Source organism: Astatotilapia calliptera, chromosome 3, assembly GCF_900246225.1.
Source record: "Astatotilapia calliptera chromosome 3, fAstCal1.2, whole genome shotgun sequence".
Taxonomy (NCBI): Eukaryota; Metazoa; Chordata; class Actinopteri; order Cichliformes; family Cichlidae; genus Astatotilapia; species Astatotilapia calliptera.
Genome location: NC_039304.1, coordinates 11,948,458 through 11,964,311, shown reverse-complemented (window position 1 = coordinate 11,964,311; position 15,854 = coordinate 11,948,458). Strand labels below are relative to the sequence as shown.

Sequence of the window (15,854 nt, the reverse complement as noted above, 5' to 3'; positions counted from 1 at the left end):
GAAAAGTACATTCACTAATAAAAACAACAGCAAGTCAGCAAGAACTAGTTAAAAGCCCAGAAGTGTAGAGCTTTACAAGAATTCAGTGTAAATGAGTTTGCTCACCTTCAGTCCATCAACACCGGGGATGCCAGGAGGCCCGAGTGAACCCTGGGAAATAAAAGCAAAGTTTGTTGGGGTTTTTGCATCATTACATTCGACCATCTCGCTGCTCGTACCGTCACGGCCGGCTCAACGGTTGTAAATAAACACCGGCGGCGTATCCGTTCTGTCTGCCGCTGATCAGGGCGTGCTCTGATGTTACTGCGCCAGACCAGCATAAATACTGCATGTCATATTTCATCATCTGCTCTGTTATGGACAATACAGCCAGAAGGCAAGACTGAGGACACTCCTGCTGCACTTCAAACTGAAAATGTACTGCCCTGTGAAATAAAGAAATGTTTCGCACAGCAGATGTACTCGAGATTTTACCGCATCTACTGCGTCAGCTTAGTAAAAGTTGGTTTAGACTTTTTTTAATGAACGCCCGCTCTCTGTTCTTCGCGGTTTGCTTATGTTGGCTTTTTGCACTGCTTTCATAATAAAAGCTATTTATAGAGTTCCCGGTCGCATTTAAAGATGTATCAGAGATGCTTGAGAGATGTGAGATACAGTCGCAGGAAAGCATCGTGTCGAGGGTTGAAAACCGTTCACGCTGGACTTTTTCGTCATGCGGTGGCACCGAATCAGTCACCGAGCTGATGAAACTTGAATAACCCTCGACGCGGCCCCTCTACTAAACACAGCGCTCCACTAGCAGCAGATCTAATTGAGTAGCCTCCGGGCCTGGCTTATGAGTCATTAACACTGTGGTGTGTCATCATTGACCCCTCCACACACACACACTCCCTCTCCCACGCCGACGGGAGGCCTTGCCGACAGATGACAGTGCAGACAGGAAGTGTCTGATTGGGTTACACTGAACAAACACTGGCAGCTACCTGATGGCTGGATATAGCTTACATCTGTTCCTCACATCAGCGCCACCAGGGACCCGCAGCCTGTATCACAGCACTTAGCTCCAGGTTCTCTGTTCTCCATCTCTCTCCTTCTCTGTCACCCTTTTTTCCCCACTTCTCCTGTTTATTCACCATGACTGCGCAGTGTCTGTCGCTAATATGCAGGTAAACATACTCATCAAACAACACGTTTACAACCGTTTGTGCAACGAGAGCTGCTGTGAAATGAAAAACAGTTTGGTTTAGATCAGAATTCAACAGAGGGACAAAAAAAAAAGTTTCCTTTGTACTTTTATGTCACAACCAAGTCAGCGAATCTCATTTAGTTTTCTTTAAGAAAAGCAAGAAATGCCAGCAAGAAGAAAGAAATGATTTTCTGTAACTTACCTTCGGCCCTTGCGGCCCCTCAGGTCCCTATAAATGAAAAGCGAGACGGAGAGAGATTGAGTGCAGGAGAAACGCAGCAAAAATAGTTCATGTGAGATGAAATAATACAATTACCAGAGCCAACATGGTCAGAGCAGAGAGACTGGCAGAGCTTGTGGTAGGATTTCATGCAGCGCGCACACACCCTTCAGGAAGAACCCGAATCACAATCAATCCCTTGTTTTATTCTCCAGCAAAGAATGAAAATCCGCTCACTCCCTGCCTTCTTTTCGCTGAAGTGACCCATAAACAGGAATCTTTAATAAGCTCATGAATAACAAAAGCTTTTATGGTTTTATCTTTTATGTTGATCTGTCTTTACTCGTTTTAGTGACTGTAAAAACTTGTCTCGTTTGGCCGCGCTACATTCCGAGTCTACGGTCCAACACATAGAGAGGTTCATTACCTAAATGGGCCAATATCTGGAAAGCTTTGCAAAGCTAACAAGTTAGCCAACGGGGGGGGAAAAGGCGCCTCATCTCTAAGGCAGATTTAAATCATGGATCGATGTGTCTGGGAGGACAGTTTCTATTTACAACCTGCTGTTTACTGCAGTGAAACTGGAGGCCGCGTTGTGCTGTCGGCCTCCTCCGCTGGAAGCTGCCTAAAACAACACGACCGCATCGTGAAGAAACTGGGAAGCCTGGGTGAAAGTTAGCTCCTTCCTTGTTTCTCAAAGACTTTTGAGCTATCGCACCAACGCGGCAGTTCATCAACACCTTTACGCCTGGCTGTTATGACACCTCACGTTGGCCGGCTTCTTTCACACTTTCGGCCATTTGGCTCGTCGCTCGCAGCTGAGTCAAGGCCAGGCGGACCTTGTGCCCCGCAGGCTCTCTACAGCAGCAACTTTTCCTCGCTTTGCTCACGTCGATGTATAACTGGCAAAGCTCAAGATACGGTCCCCTGATGTGTGTAAAACGTTTGTGTGAGAGTGTTAAAAAGAAGCCAACGAGGACACGTTCGGGTTGAAAAGTTAAGACTGTCAGTGCAAATTTGCCTGAAGAAGAAGCCCGGTTTGATGTCGGCCTACTTGTGACTTCACGGCGATTAAATTCTGCGAATAAGCTGATTGTTGGATCGGTTTTAGTATTTGTTGTTAAAACGGGCTATCACCAAGTAACTGTACCTCAAAACTTCCCTCTCCCAATTTCCATTTTTCCCCAAAATTGGCCCGTTAAAATCCCTGTAGCAACAAGTTCTCACATTTTCAGAAATGGCCCACACAGTTGCAGCTCATTTATGGTGCATTCCTTGTGCACTTACAGCAAAAACCTCAATGAACAACTTTCATTATCCTAGCCAACCAAGAAAAAGGTTTTCCTCCCATTTGCCTTTAAAAGCCTTTGTTAGCTGTCCTCAGTAGGGTTTAGTAAACATCTTTATGACCCACTAGGTATGTGAGAGCATGTGCCGCTCGCCTGAGTGCTAATTAGCTTGGCTACATCTGAGAACACTCAGAAGCTACTGCTGAAAAGGAGTTTTTTTGTTTGTTTTTTTTTAAAGAAAGTCAAGAGCGCTTAAGGAAGTCTTGGCTCTTTGGTTCTCAACCCTGGATCCTGACTTTGGTGAAAAATGAAAAGGGAAGAACAATCCAAAGATCTTTGTGAAAAAGGATTATTATTCCATCTGAAAGTGTTCATCACGATAGCAGATGTTCAGCATGTAGCGGCTTAGCTGCCTCATTTAGCATTCATAAAGGAAAGAAATTCCACAAATGTGCAATATCAACAGGCTGCCTATTGAAGTCGAGCATCCGAGCACAAATACAATGCGCTGAATGTTTGGTACTTTCATTCATGATTCGGACGTTGCGAACAATGAAGCCATTCCCAGGTCAATTCCCACACTCAATCAGCAGCACTTGAACCTTTGAAAGTTGAAGGACTTCCAGAATGTGTGGCATTCACATAAAAAATATTCGTCTGATCATAGAACAGAAAGGCTCCACATTCAAGCTTGTTCCGTTCAAGGCTTTTGTGTCAGTTATACTGTGAGTTTTCAACTATTATAAACTATTTAAACTTTTAAACAAATGTATTTTTTTCTCTTTTTTGCCTTAAGTTGTAGCTATATGTGCTTATTGCAGAGGCGTGCTTTATTCAAACTGTTCACATAACATTTTCTAAGAGTTTTCAATCACTCTTTATTGCTCCTGCCACTATAAACAAAAGCACTGTAGAAAGCACTGTAGCCTGGTAAAGCAATAATGCAGAATGGCTTAAGTTAAACCATTCAAACCTTCACCTGTCATGGCTGCGCTGAGATTAGGCTGTTTTAAAAGACATCTGATAGCAGACTGCTTTCTAAACTACAGTATGGATGTGGCCTTAGCTATCAGTGGGGATGTGAAGGCCACTTCTTTGTCTATTTAGAGGATCTAGGCTCAGATAACACTGGATGTATTGCCCAAACATGGCCCGTATTAACAGTTGTGTATAGGTCTCTTTTGGCCTGTACTGATAATGTTGATTCATGGTGAGAATGGCTGCTTCAGCTCAGCCACAGGCGGACACAATAGAGGGGCCAGATGTCAGATGTGCTGTGACATTTGGGCCACATTTGGTGCACTCATGTCAAAAGTAGCTCGTAACTTCAGGGCCACGTCTGACCCCACAGTATACTTGGAGTGGGCAGATGCTCACTGACGTTCAGGTGATTTTAGATTATATACATATATTACAGATGTCACATTTTCATGCTGGCTCTGATCTGTAATATCTCCACAACAATTACACGCCTTGCAGTATGGATGAGTTTTGTAAGCCACACGTGTAGCTTACAGAAGATTCACAGGATTTGATTAAAATGTCCGTTATTTTCATGAAACATCTGCACTTTGATTTAAAGTTATATGCTTTACGTGGTAGTCGGGTCAAAGAGAAGAAAAGAGAGGCTTTGTAATGGATTTTGTTACTAGCTACATTCCAGCTGTAGTCCCCGCAGGTAAATGTGATCCAGTGACCTCAGCATTTTAAACATTCTGGCTATGGTCCTGTCTGCGGGCTCATTTATCAATCCATCCATCCATTTCCTTAACTACTTAACCATACAGGGTGGGGCCTATCCCCAGCTGCCACTGGGCGAGAGGCAGGGTACACATGGAGAAGTTGCCAGTACATCACAGGGCTAACAGGGAGAGACAAACAGCCATTCACATCCTCACCTATGGCCAATTTAGAATCTGTAATTAACCTCACGTACTTGACTTTGCACCGTGGGACGAAACCGCATGCCAGACAAAACCCCTGAGTGTAGGTGTGCTTTGTTTTAACAACATAATAAGACCCAAGGCTGTAAAAATAGGAATTTGCCTTTAAGAACAAACAGATTTGTTCCACTAAAATGGTTTTGTCCACATTTCCCACAACATTGTTTGATTTCCCCGACCATGTCATAAGCTATTCGCTCACATCTTTGCTCCTCATGTTTGGCTTTACAGCAAAGGAAAACTCAGTCAAGGTCAATAAAATATCAGAGGTATGTCTTCATTGAACAGGCTTTTGAGGCGCGAATGTGTCCCTACATTCATGCCTGTGGAGTTTTTTTTCATTGATTGTCCAAGGTGAGCTACTGGTGCATTGTGGGTAGCTTTGGAATGAATAGGATGCAAAAGGGGATCAGTGAAAGTCTGCTGCATAATTGGAAATTACACCAAAAAGCAGATGGAAGAGGCTTCTCTCAGCTTTGGATGGAACATATTTGGACTTTTTGTTCTGAACAAGCTGAGCTCCAGATGAATGCTGAGTGTGGGGCTGCAAGCCACCTTTGGAGAGCTGAAGACCCCCTTAATTTACCACAGAGAGACCTCGTGGCGCTGATGATTTTGAACTTAGTCCTGAAAATATTTCCTTTTCTTCTTCTTCTTGTTCTTCTTCTTTCCACCTCCCCCCCCCACCTCCTCCTTGTTTCTCCACAAGAGCTTAATCCTTCTAACCAGCACCACATGTCCTGGAAGGCTGCTGGAAAACTCTGGAATCTACTTTTGCCCCTTTAACAATAGCATCTACATTAAAAAAAAAACTCCGAGCTGTGTCAAGTGGGCGCTAGCGCCGAGAGCGCTGCAAAAGAAGCAAAAGTCGGTCGAGCGGTGACCTCAGAATCCCTGCCTCCGGCTCACTTGTGGAGATCAAGATGTGCCAATCACAGATTATTCTTTCAGCTGGCTGCACAAAGTGGAGACTTGTTGCTTATGCATCTAATTCATATTGATTTGCACAGGCCAACCAAGGGCGGGGACTGGCGGGATTTTTTTTTTCTTCTCTTAGATGGGAAAATGTCTTTTTATTTCTTCTCCAGAGGTTTATCAGCTACAGAAACTCTTCTCTTTAATCCAGTATCTTATCTTTGCTCTTTTTTACCAGGGAGCAGCAAACATTCTGTCGTTGCATGAAATCACAGGCCGCAAACGCAGTAACTGTGCTGTCACATGTTTTTACAACTGCTGGGACATGCTCATCTCACGCTGCTTTATAGGGCGATGACTTTACTCCTTGTTAAAAGTACATTAGTGTCACGCTGTGTATATACTTGTGAAAGAGGATGCTTCATTTCAGCAGTTACAGTAAGCAGTCCTTAATTCACGTTCAGATGGGTTGAGAGTCTCTGTTCATTGGTCATCGGAGGTTGTGCAAACACTAGGCTTATGTGAGCGCACCTGGGAACATCCATCGCAAAGTGTACATTCATCACAGAGTGGATTTTCAAACCGAACATTGCTGCTTACACAGCTACCCGCCCAAAGTGGGATAAAACACGAAGCCAACAAAAGCAACAGTAACTTAAAAAGCAGAAAGAGGGAGGGAACTTTACTTTAGAGGATCGCCCATTAAGTCGTCTAAGATTGATTAGCACCTTTGGATCCTTTACCCAATGCGTCTTTTTCGCTCTAGCCTCAATTATTTCCTCTGTCCATTTCTCCCCAGCCCACCAAATTTTTCCACAGGGGAAAAGGTCAAGGGGAGCTGGAGTCAGAGATGAAAGCACTTGATAATACCTCTTCTGTCAGCTTCACTTCCCTTCACTCCCCGCATCCACTGATGTGACATCGAGTGTTTTTTGTATCACGTTTTCCATCCTTGCTCTCCCTGGAATTTGGTCTGACCTATTCGTTGTAGCTTTTATGAGGAAACTTTAATCAAGTGCTTTATTTGCTGAACACCGCAAGTGGTATCCAGTTGCCATCAACTGGAGCAGCGACTCGTCCATGCGGTACAAAGGGTTTGTGAGGGAAAACAAACTTTTTCTTAACAAGTTAGCATAAAACGTGTCATTCGCTGTCATATCGATGAACCATCTCACAAATATCTCACGAAAAATATATACACTGCCAGTCAAATGGTGCCATTAGAACAACAGAGCCCGCTTTGAGAAGTCCTACATATGAAACATATTTGGCTCTGATTAAACCAAACTTGCTACATAATTTCTTCTTTTTTTTTTCATAGTTTTGATGTTTTCAGTAGAAATTGACACAAAAAAAGGCTTTTCCAGCCTTTTGAGTACAACGGATAAAAAAACATAAAATGAAAACTTAAGTTTATAATTAAATAAATACATAAAATACAGTCCAAAGCTTGAGAACCTTTGGAAAATTACCTTGGCATTGACAGTTCTGCACATAATATCATAAATAAGACACTAATTCAACTTGGGGTCTGGCTTAACTGGAAAACCAGAGAAAAGAGTCTCCATCCATTTAGATAATTCCAGGAAGGAAATATACACACAGGACTCCCCTGTACACTCCGACTTCTGCATGCATTTAACTCAGAATGTCTATAACATGTCAATTAGTGAGCATTAAAGCATTTTTCAGGCCAATTTCCTCACATTTGGAGAGGCCAGATCTGGCAGTCCTGCTCCATTTGCAATCTTCACGCTAAGCTAAGTGACTGCTAGCAATAATTTCATATTTATGAAAAGTCACGCAAGCGATCATTCTTTTCATCTAAGTCTTAATATGTCCATTTCTCAAAATGTCAAACTACCCAGAAAAACCCTGGACTCGTATCGCCTACATTTTGTTAAACAATTCTGCAAGGCTACGTTGTTAATTAGCGTGTCAGGGCAGCCACAGAAGGGGATGTTCGAAACAAAGTTTGGACTCACCAGGGGTCCCGTTTCCCCAGGCTGTCCTGGATCACCCTGTAAGAAACATAAAATCGTTAATGGAAGCAGAGCGTGTTATAATCTTACCTAAAACAAGTCTTGCGTTTAAAATGCTGCTTTTCTCCATATTATGTTCAAATTCCTTCTATTATAGTATCAAATAGCCAATATATGGTGCATAGCAGCCAGGCTGAAAGAGGAGCTTGCCATTGTGCCCATACACCAAGTAGGCTGAGAGGCACTTATCCAGCTGTGCCACCTGCACCCTGCACTGTATGTTTCCAGAAACCTTGTTCTTGTTTCGACTTTTGGTTCATGTCTATCGCACCGATGTTCCAACAGTTCGTGGTGTAGCAGAGAACTGTAGGAACATGCCAAAGCGATGTTTGTACATATTTGATTGGTACGTCTTTGCGGGACAATTTTTGCGATGCTCCTCCTGAGCTATTCATGAAAGGAGACCTAAATCACAAGAGCAATAAAGCGGCCTCGCAAAAGAAAACCAATTTCTTGGGAAAACGCAACAACTACTGCCACTGGAAGAATTGCAAATCATCTTAAAAACTTGGAAAGAACCAGATAAACAACACTTAATATTTTCGCACTCCTACTGTGATCTCTGCCAAGACAATAAAGATCTGGATCCCTCAGAAGGTTTTATAGCTCAACATAATTGACAGGCCTTTTCTGTTTCTTCTTTCTCTCACAGGCAAAGTTCACATAAATTAGCGTGATGCCAATGACAGGCTTAAGAACATGGAAAATGTTACGTGGTAATGAAAAACAACCACGTGAATGTAAATCTATACAGTAAAACCTTCTCCTGGGAGCCTATTCATGTTTAGTTATATAGACGTGAGGGCGATGAATTGTAATGTAGCTTGTCTAGTATTTATTAGAAAGGTTTTCGTTGGAATAAACCCTCCCAGCAACAAGTCAAAATCATACTGAATAGAAGCACAAACAGAGCTGAACTTGTTTAAAACTTACTGGAAATGACAGAGTATTTATTACAGGATACGCTGACAGAATTTTGCTGATCCAAACAAATTTTAATGATACATAGAGTAGAAAAAAAAACTAGTATCAAACGTTCTCGGATGCCAAGCAACAATCAGTACTCACCGGTAGACCAGGCACACCTCTGGGCCCATCCTTGCCAGTGTCTCCTGGAGGCCCCCTCGGTCCAGGAGGGCCCGGTGGCCCCGGGGGCCCGGGTGGCCCTGCTTGCCCCTGATCTCCCTGTGTGGCGAAATAACACATTAAAGAATCATTATGGTGTGTTATTTTTGGACTGCTGAGACTGGAGCCACTACAGTGAAATGATAATTAAGAGAGAGTCGTGGAATGTTCTTGTGGGTGGCGATGGGCTGCCTCCATTTATAACATGACGAATGAGCTTTTTGGAGCTAGCATACAACTTAAGTTAGGAGGAGCTGCAACGTAATGATTTGTAGCTGAAATATTAATCCTTTAAAATGCATGCAATCCTACAGGGCCATAATGAGTTGAGTAAGGACGGTGCTTTAGGTAACGACTCCAAAAAAACAAAGAAGTCCCATTTGAAGTTGACAAGTATAGAGCTACAATAATCAGGGGAAATATACTGAAAATGTGTGGTCCATTATGATACTGCATTATAAGAAATTCTATGAAAATATTCTGCAACCTAAGTTGCAGGGAAAAACCTTTGAGTGGTGCCAGGACAGTAATTCATTTTACCTTAATAAAAGCTTTTTTTAAAATGAAGTTTCCATATTTTCCTTTAACAATAACAGAAGGAGCGTGAGTGCTTATGACAGATCTGTCTGAAGGCTTGCATGCAAAGTGGCCAAAGAGAAGTGATTTGGTGAGACTTGGCACGGTGGACAGAGAGAGTGAGGACACACCCACTACCTTAATGAGCCGTCGCTTTATGAGCTGCTGGTCAGCGGAAAGAAAGCCATGATTGATCTTAGGGAAGACCATCTGAGCAGGTGTGTGAGGTCAAGAGGTCGTAGGTCAGAGGTGAGAGAAGGTTGAAGAAGGATGAAGTCCCAGAGGAGGAAGAAGAAGGAGGAGGAGGAAGGCAAATGCAAAAAGAAACAGATTCTGTTAGAAAGGCCTGTGTTCATGAACTCCGGTCCAGCACCTTCACAGATGGAGTGGTGGGAGAAATCCACACTTTTCCAGCACCGAGGTGGTTTGCTGAGGAAGTCTGGGCTTATTTTTTGGAGCCAGGGCCCATAATTATCACCTCTGGGGTGCGAGCGCGCCACAGCGAGTTCGCAGTCCCCTGGAAAAATGGGAATCACTCCTCCACTGTGAAAGTGCCGTCATCATCATCGTCGTGCCTGCTGCTATGTCAGACCCTGAGAGCTGCGCACACTGAAACCAGCGAGGTCAAACCTTTGAGTTGAGGTTCATTTCTAATCTTTTTCCAGCACATGTCTGATTCTGCTTGTGTCCATTGGTATTTGGCAGTGAAACAATCCCCAAGGCCGTGCTAGAGGATCGGAGGATTTGTGGTGAACCATGAACTTGAGCTTTAAGAAAAAAAATGCCACTTTGCTTCATCACTGAGTATTCCTCTGGGAGTTCCTTCAATTCATTTTAGCATCAATGGACACAAGCCAAACCATCTCTGTGTTCAGGATGTTGCCTGTTTAGTCACCTGCATATTACCAGGTTGTAACAGGCCAACGCATTCACTTGACCTGCCTAGCATGTCGACTGGAGAACAAACCTCTTGAGCGAAAAGACTAGTAGCAGAAGTGTTGAGAAGAGGCTAATGGTTGACCTGCTGTGATTAATTAGATTGCACTTTTCCTGCGTGCACTCTATCATCACTCCTTGAGAAAGGCAGCCAACAATTTACTTCCAGTGTGTGCTGCAGAGGGGTCGGACTGAGCAGCGAGGCAGCAGCACCACCGACAAACCTTGACAGTCAGGATCTGATTGCTGTGCAAAGCAGCCAGCGTAGGGAGACCAGGCAATCCCTGAAGGGACAAATAGCAGAACATGGCACAACACACGCATGATATTCAAACACTGGGTGAACAAAAACAGTTGAAGAAGGAAGGAGACAAGCATCCTGCTTCTAACTAGCCTCATAAATGTTTGAAATATAATATGTGGAATTCTTTGACATGTATATATGAGTTTTTAAGAGCCGTAAAAAGCCAACATCAAAGTTAACTGTCAAACAAAGACTTCTGAGGACCAGACATTTAAATTCAAAGCTAAACAAGACCAGGTATTTTATTTTAAACAGCTAACTTTGATACAGTCCAAGTTTACTTTCCTCAATAAAACTGTGTGTTCAATGGCACTGGGATCATCCTGTGTGGGCTGCAATGGCACAAGTAACCATTTCCTCTTGTTTTCTTCCAATTATACGTTTGTTGAAATAATATTCATACAATACACTTTGAGCTATAACAGGCTGGTAAATTGAGAAGTGGCATTGTTCGTTTAGCTTCAGGGAACACAAAGACACTCAAGATGTTTGATGGAAATTCAGTCAAATGGTTTCCAACTCCCTTGTCAACAAACTTCATGACAGATGTGATCCAAACATAAAAACTGGAGGGAAGAAGGAAACATCGGGCTTTCTCCTTGTTAAAAGATGACAATAGTTTACAGCTGCAAAGAAGAGCTTTTATCTGAATCCAGAAACGCTGACATTTTGTCAGCTAAACATGGTTGTCCAAATGCTACAGTCAAATAAATGCAGCCCATTAAATTTAATCACATTGATGGGTATATCAATAGGCTGACACATTTTTATTTCATTGCATTTTATTACATGCCTATCAAACTGCAGCAGATCATCTTTTACACTCAAAGTGTCATAAACTAGGCAGGCGCGCGTCTAGTTGACTAGACACTGAAATGTTGCTGCCCTTGCTAGCTGGTGCCAGAAATGCTAGTTAGCTAAATGATGCTATCAATGTTACAGTGCTATAATGCTATCAACCTCGAAAGTTGATTTAACACCTAAATTCACCAGGGCATGGGGTGAACCAATGAACTGACATGAACTAGAATTGTTAGCATGTCTGGCTAACTGGCTAAAAAACCTAGCTTTAAACTAAGTTTGCTTTAATTGTTTATTTATTCTTTGACTGAATGTATATAACTACCCACGTAAATTTGCAGCGTTGCAGCTGTTGCTTACAGTTTACACTGTACAACTAGATTGTTGGATGTCCCAATTGTTTCTATGATATTTCAAGTCCTTTACTGCACTTGGGAGATGTTACCAAAAAACAAGCATTAGCCAAAATGTAGCATTTGCCACACACATCGGATCCTGTTCTTCCTTAATGTTTAAAGCAGCTAAATGCTAAAGAGAGGATTGCTATATTAGGGGACTTCTAGCCTAGCTATGATATTATATAGGCAGAGATTAAGTATGTATTTAAGCCCAATTTTTAAAAATGTTTCTCTTTTTCATACTAAGTCAGCTGGATAATAACATGCTGGAGTCAGTAGTTTTAACCAGTTCTTGATCAATATGCCTCATTTGAGATTGTAGCAGTTGTTAGTTAAAAAATGAAAGCCTGCCTTTCTTATGCATTGTGTGACATGGAAGCCCTACTTAAAAAATCAACTTGTACAAGGTGAGCTGGTGTATCACTGTAAACTAAAACTGCTGTGCAAACGGTGAAACCCTGAGCGGTCTTAGAAGGGGTAACTGAAAGGGGTGTGGTGCTGATATAAATAAGTTTTTCTTTAATAATAAAACTATAAAATGGCACCAAAAGATGACCACACACTGGTTGCACAATCGCTGCATATTCACTTGTTTATCCTCTTATCCTGCAGGTTTGCTATGTCAGAAATAACCAGCCTGAATGAAATGATGAAAACATATCTTAAAGACTGGCATAGTAGCATAAACATGGCCTGCAAGGGATCAATCTTTATATATATTCAAGTTTAAGATAAAATCTGTCCTATCCAAACATGGCTTTTGTGCCGTCCCTCTGGATTTCTAAAGATAAATCAAAAAGCATGGCTCATTAAGAATATGGGTTTCAAGGCAGGCTAATTTAATTCAGGCCTGCAGCCGAGCACAGCAGTGGATACTCTTACACTGTATACAATAGCCACGCTGTGCATAACTGGAATTGAAGCGCAAGTATTTTTCAAGTTATTTACAACCTCAAATGTTATTTACAACTTCAAATGTCTCGAGGACAAAGAGGGAAAGCAAGCACTGGATTATGATCAGTGGGAATAGAGAATATAAAAAGTCAAGGCATGAAATGTAGTGTTGTTCATGTGCAGGCTGGCACATGCGACTGCTTTCTGGGATGTCTCTAGAGTCGTGAATTTAAACCGTACGGTCATTCTCAGACGCCAGCACGGGACAAACGAAGAGAAAGTGGTGGCCATTCTGACAACAACCATGTCTAAAACACAATTCAGGCTTTCTGTGCAGGAGGTTAAAAGGCAGAGAAGCTTGGCTAGGTGTGGGTAAACTCTTACTCTTGCCTCCAAGCTGATGTCAATATGTGAGAATGATAATGACATGGTGGTTGACAGAGAATCCTAACCATTCGCAGACTGCCTTGTTTTGCTTTGCTAAACCGAAACGGATGTTGGTTATTTGGTAAGGAGCTTTGTTTCCATGTATTTGCCTGCAGCGAGGTGACTGGGATCTGTAGTAAACAATAAGCCGTATACGAGGCCAACAGGCATCCTCATTTATAGGACGCTGGCCAGATCCAGCATCTCCTCAACCACACCAAACACACAAAACATCCCGAGCGACTACAGGCTGTGGCATTTTCTGAATATCTATATATGGAGTGAATTACCAGCTCTGTACACAGATGGCTTTAATACATTTAAGTGTGTAATAACACATTCATCTGAAGCCTCAGATTTGGCATCAATCGGATACATCGAATTTATCTCGAGCGAAATTCATTTGAAGGCTTTTTTGATTTCATGCACAAATACACTGAAAATAATTCTTTGTTCATGACTAAAAAGTCAAATCCTGGAAATTATATAATCGTGGCCTCTTTATTTTGGAAGAATATTGCACATCGGTCACATTTGGGCAGTTTATTGGGAATTTTTCAGATTTTTTTTCCCCCCTTCAGTGAACCCAGGAATTGTTCAACCTTTGCTTGACAGCTGTAGCTGGTGCCATCTCTCAAAAGGACCACACACCTTTCTCGGTGATATGCATAGCTACTAACTCCTGTTAATTGTATTTTAAAAGTGGAGTTCCAGAGCTGGCTGTGTATTTGTTTGTTAAAGCTGGCCGATTTATTATTTGCTGCTTGGTTAACCTCTGATGTTTGGAGATGACCTTTGACCTTCAGGGCAGACAAATGGCTGACTGTGATATGCGTGAAACAGGCAGAGGAAGTAGGCATTTGTGAGGGAATTCTCTCGGACACATGGCGAATCTCTTACCGTCTTTGGTCACAGAGGATCAGACTCTAAACTGATCCCCTGATGTTACAAGAAAACATACCAAAAAAAAGTTATTTTAAGTTTAAATCTGTTTATATTTGAAGGGAATTTGCCAAACTGGTGCATACGGGACACTCTTCACATGTTCTCTTGTATACACGTATCTCCATATGGCTTTAATCAACTCCCTGCACGCAGTCAATACTGGGCATGAAATTGGCTTCACTTCCAGCCTGATAGATGGACTCAAGGTCAGGCAGTACTCGTCCTGTTATGCCTTCATTTATTAAGGAAAACCTTCTAATACCGCTACACTACATTTACCTACTAATCTAATGTGCAAAGTCAATATGCTGCTCTGGGAAGTTAATACAATTTAGCCGTGACCTGGACTGCTTTTATGCCCCTGCAGTCCGTCACATATGACTACAACACCGTGTTCATTTGTACCTGTTAGGGGACAGTTTTGCCATAACCGGGAGTTAATGAAACGCTTTCATGAAATGGACAGTTTGTTTATGTAGTCTCTAAGACAAATAGGACCTGTGAAAACTCCACCGGCCACACTGCTGTTTCCAAAACATAAATCATTTAACTGATAGTGACAGATGGCTCCACTTCCGAGGTTAAAAGGCTACAAATTAGGAGCAAAACCAAGAAATCCTATCCAAATGAGGACATTTTGTTCCACTAAAGACATTTCCTGTGAGTTTCAATACTATGGCACTTGCAGCTATAATTATTATGAAATGTCTTTTATTGAACCAAAAACTAACTGAGGATATGACTATATTTTTCATCTCTTTTCTCTCTTTTTTTTTTGGTTTTTGTAGATATTGCAAAAATGGAAAACCACCTGGAAAACTACAACCTGACTGTAATTTGAAGAGTGCCCATGTGTAACATTAGATCTATCACTAATCGAATTTCCCAGAAAAGGTCATTCAAATCACAAGACAATCTCTTGCTTTTTTAGCCCTGAGGGGAGCTGACTAACGTCTGGGTGGGCATCGAATATGAACTGGGATCACATCCGCTTGGGAAACTGAAACAAGACAAACTCTTGTCCTGCTGTGCCATGCTTAAAGAAATCAGTCACCGGGATTCAAAACTACTGACTCCACATGATACAGAAGAAGTGGACTCGTGCACGTGGGACCCTCGGTTAATGCAGCCTACTTTAAACAAACCTGTGCAGCCTGCTTTTCAAAGAGGGCTCGTTTTTTTTAACCGTTATTTGAGAAAAATGAGAGCTACCCTAGCTGCTAAGTGGAGATAGAGTAATTAATTTCAGAGTCTGTCAAGCACGGAAAAGCACTCACATTATCATCATTTAGAAGCAGCACTTTTATAGAAATGTCAAACGGCAGAGCTGGAAATGATTATAGTTCTGAACATGCCATGTCACTTTGAAGACTGAAGTGAATCACAAGTAATTATAGCGACTGAGCTCGTTGGCTTTTGATTATTGCTGAGATTAAGCAGAGCTCTTCAGCTGGTGTGCAAAGGCTTGTACTCATATTTAATTTAGAGACACAAGGTAAAAAAAAATCTAAAAAATTTCTGCATCTTGAAAAGGATACCACCCTATGCTTCCCAAAATATTTTGCACGTTCGTCTGCCCTTTCTTGATGGGGAAATAAGCAGTGCTGAAATGCTTGTTGTATTTGGCCACACTGGAAGAACACTATCCCAGGAATTTCATGCATCCCAAACCTTTTGCCCACAATTCTGCTGGGGGAGACGCACACACACACAGTCACATTCATCTGCTAATCACAAGAAGTCAGAGCAAACCGCATACCCGTGGTCCCTGGTCGCCTTGATCCCCCTGCGGAAAGAAGGAAAAAGAATTTGTCTTCAAATGAAAGGGTCAAACAAATACCCGAACACGCACGC

The 15,854-nt window shown here is 42.2% G+C and overlaps 1 protein-coding gene across 12 annotated transcripts in view; it reads right to left on the bottom strand.

Annotated features, from left to right (window-relative positions):
* The window catches only part of col25a1 (collagen type XXV alpha 1 chain), a 151,830-nt gene that overhangs the window by 34,626 nt on the left and 101,350 nt on the right, over positions 1-15,854 (bottom strand). For 11 of the 12 annotated variants that reach the window (XM_026161761.1, XM_026161767.1, XM_026161769.1 and 8 more), the window contains exons 6-11: positions 15,760-15,786; positions 9,435-9,506; positions 8,664-8,780; positions 7,539-7,574; positions 1,389-1,415; positions 106-150 (exon numbers count right to left, since the gene is read on the bottom strand). In XM_026161761.1, the coding sequence (XP_026017546.1) occupies positions 106-150; positions 1,389-1,415; positions 7,539-7,574; positions 8,664-8,780; positions 9,435-9,506; positions 15,760-15,786 (324 nt within the window). Of the gene's footprint in view, positions 1-105; positions 151-1,388; positions 1,416-7,538; positions 7,575-8,663; positions 8,781-9,434; positions 9,507-10,456; positions 10,517-15,759; positions 15,787-15,854 lie in introns of all 12 variants that reach the window. The other variant, XM_026161762.1, reaches the window with a different exon arrangement.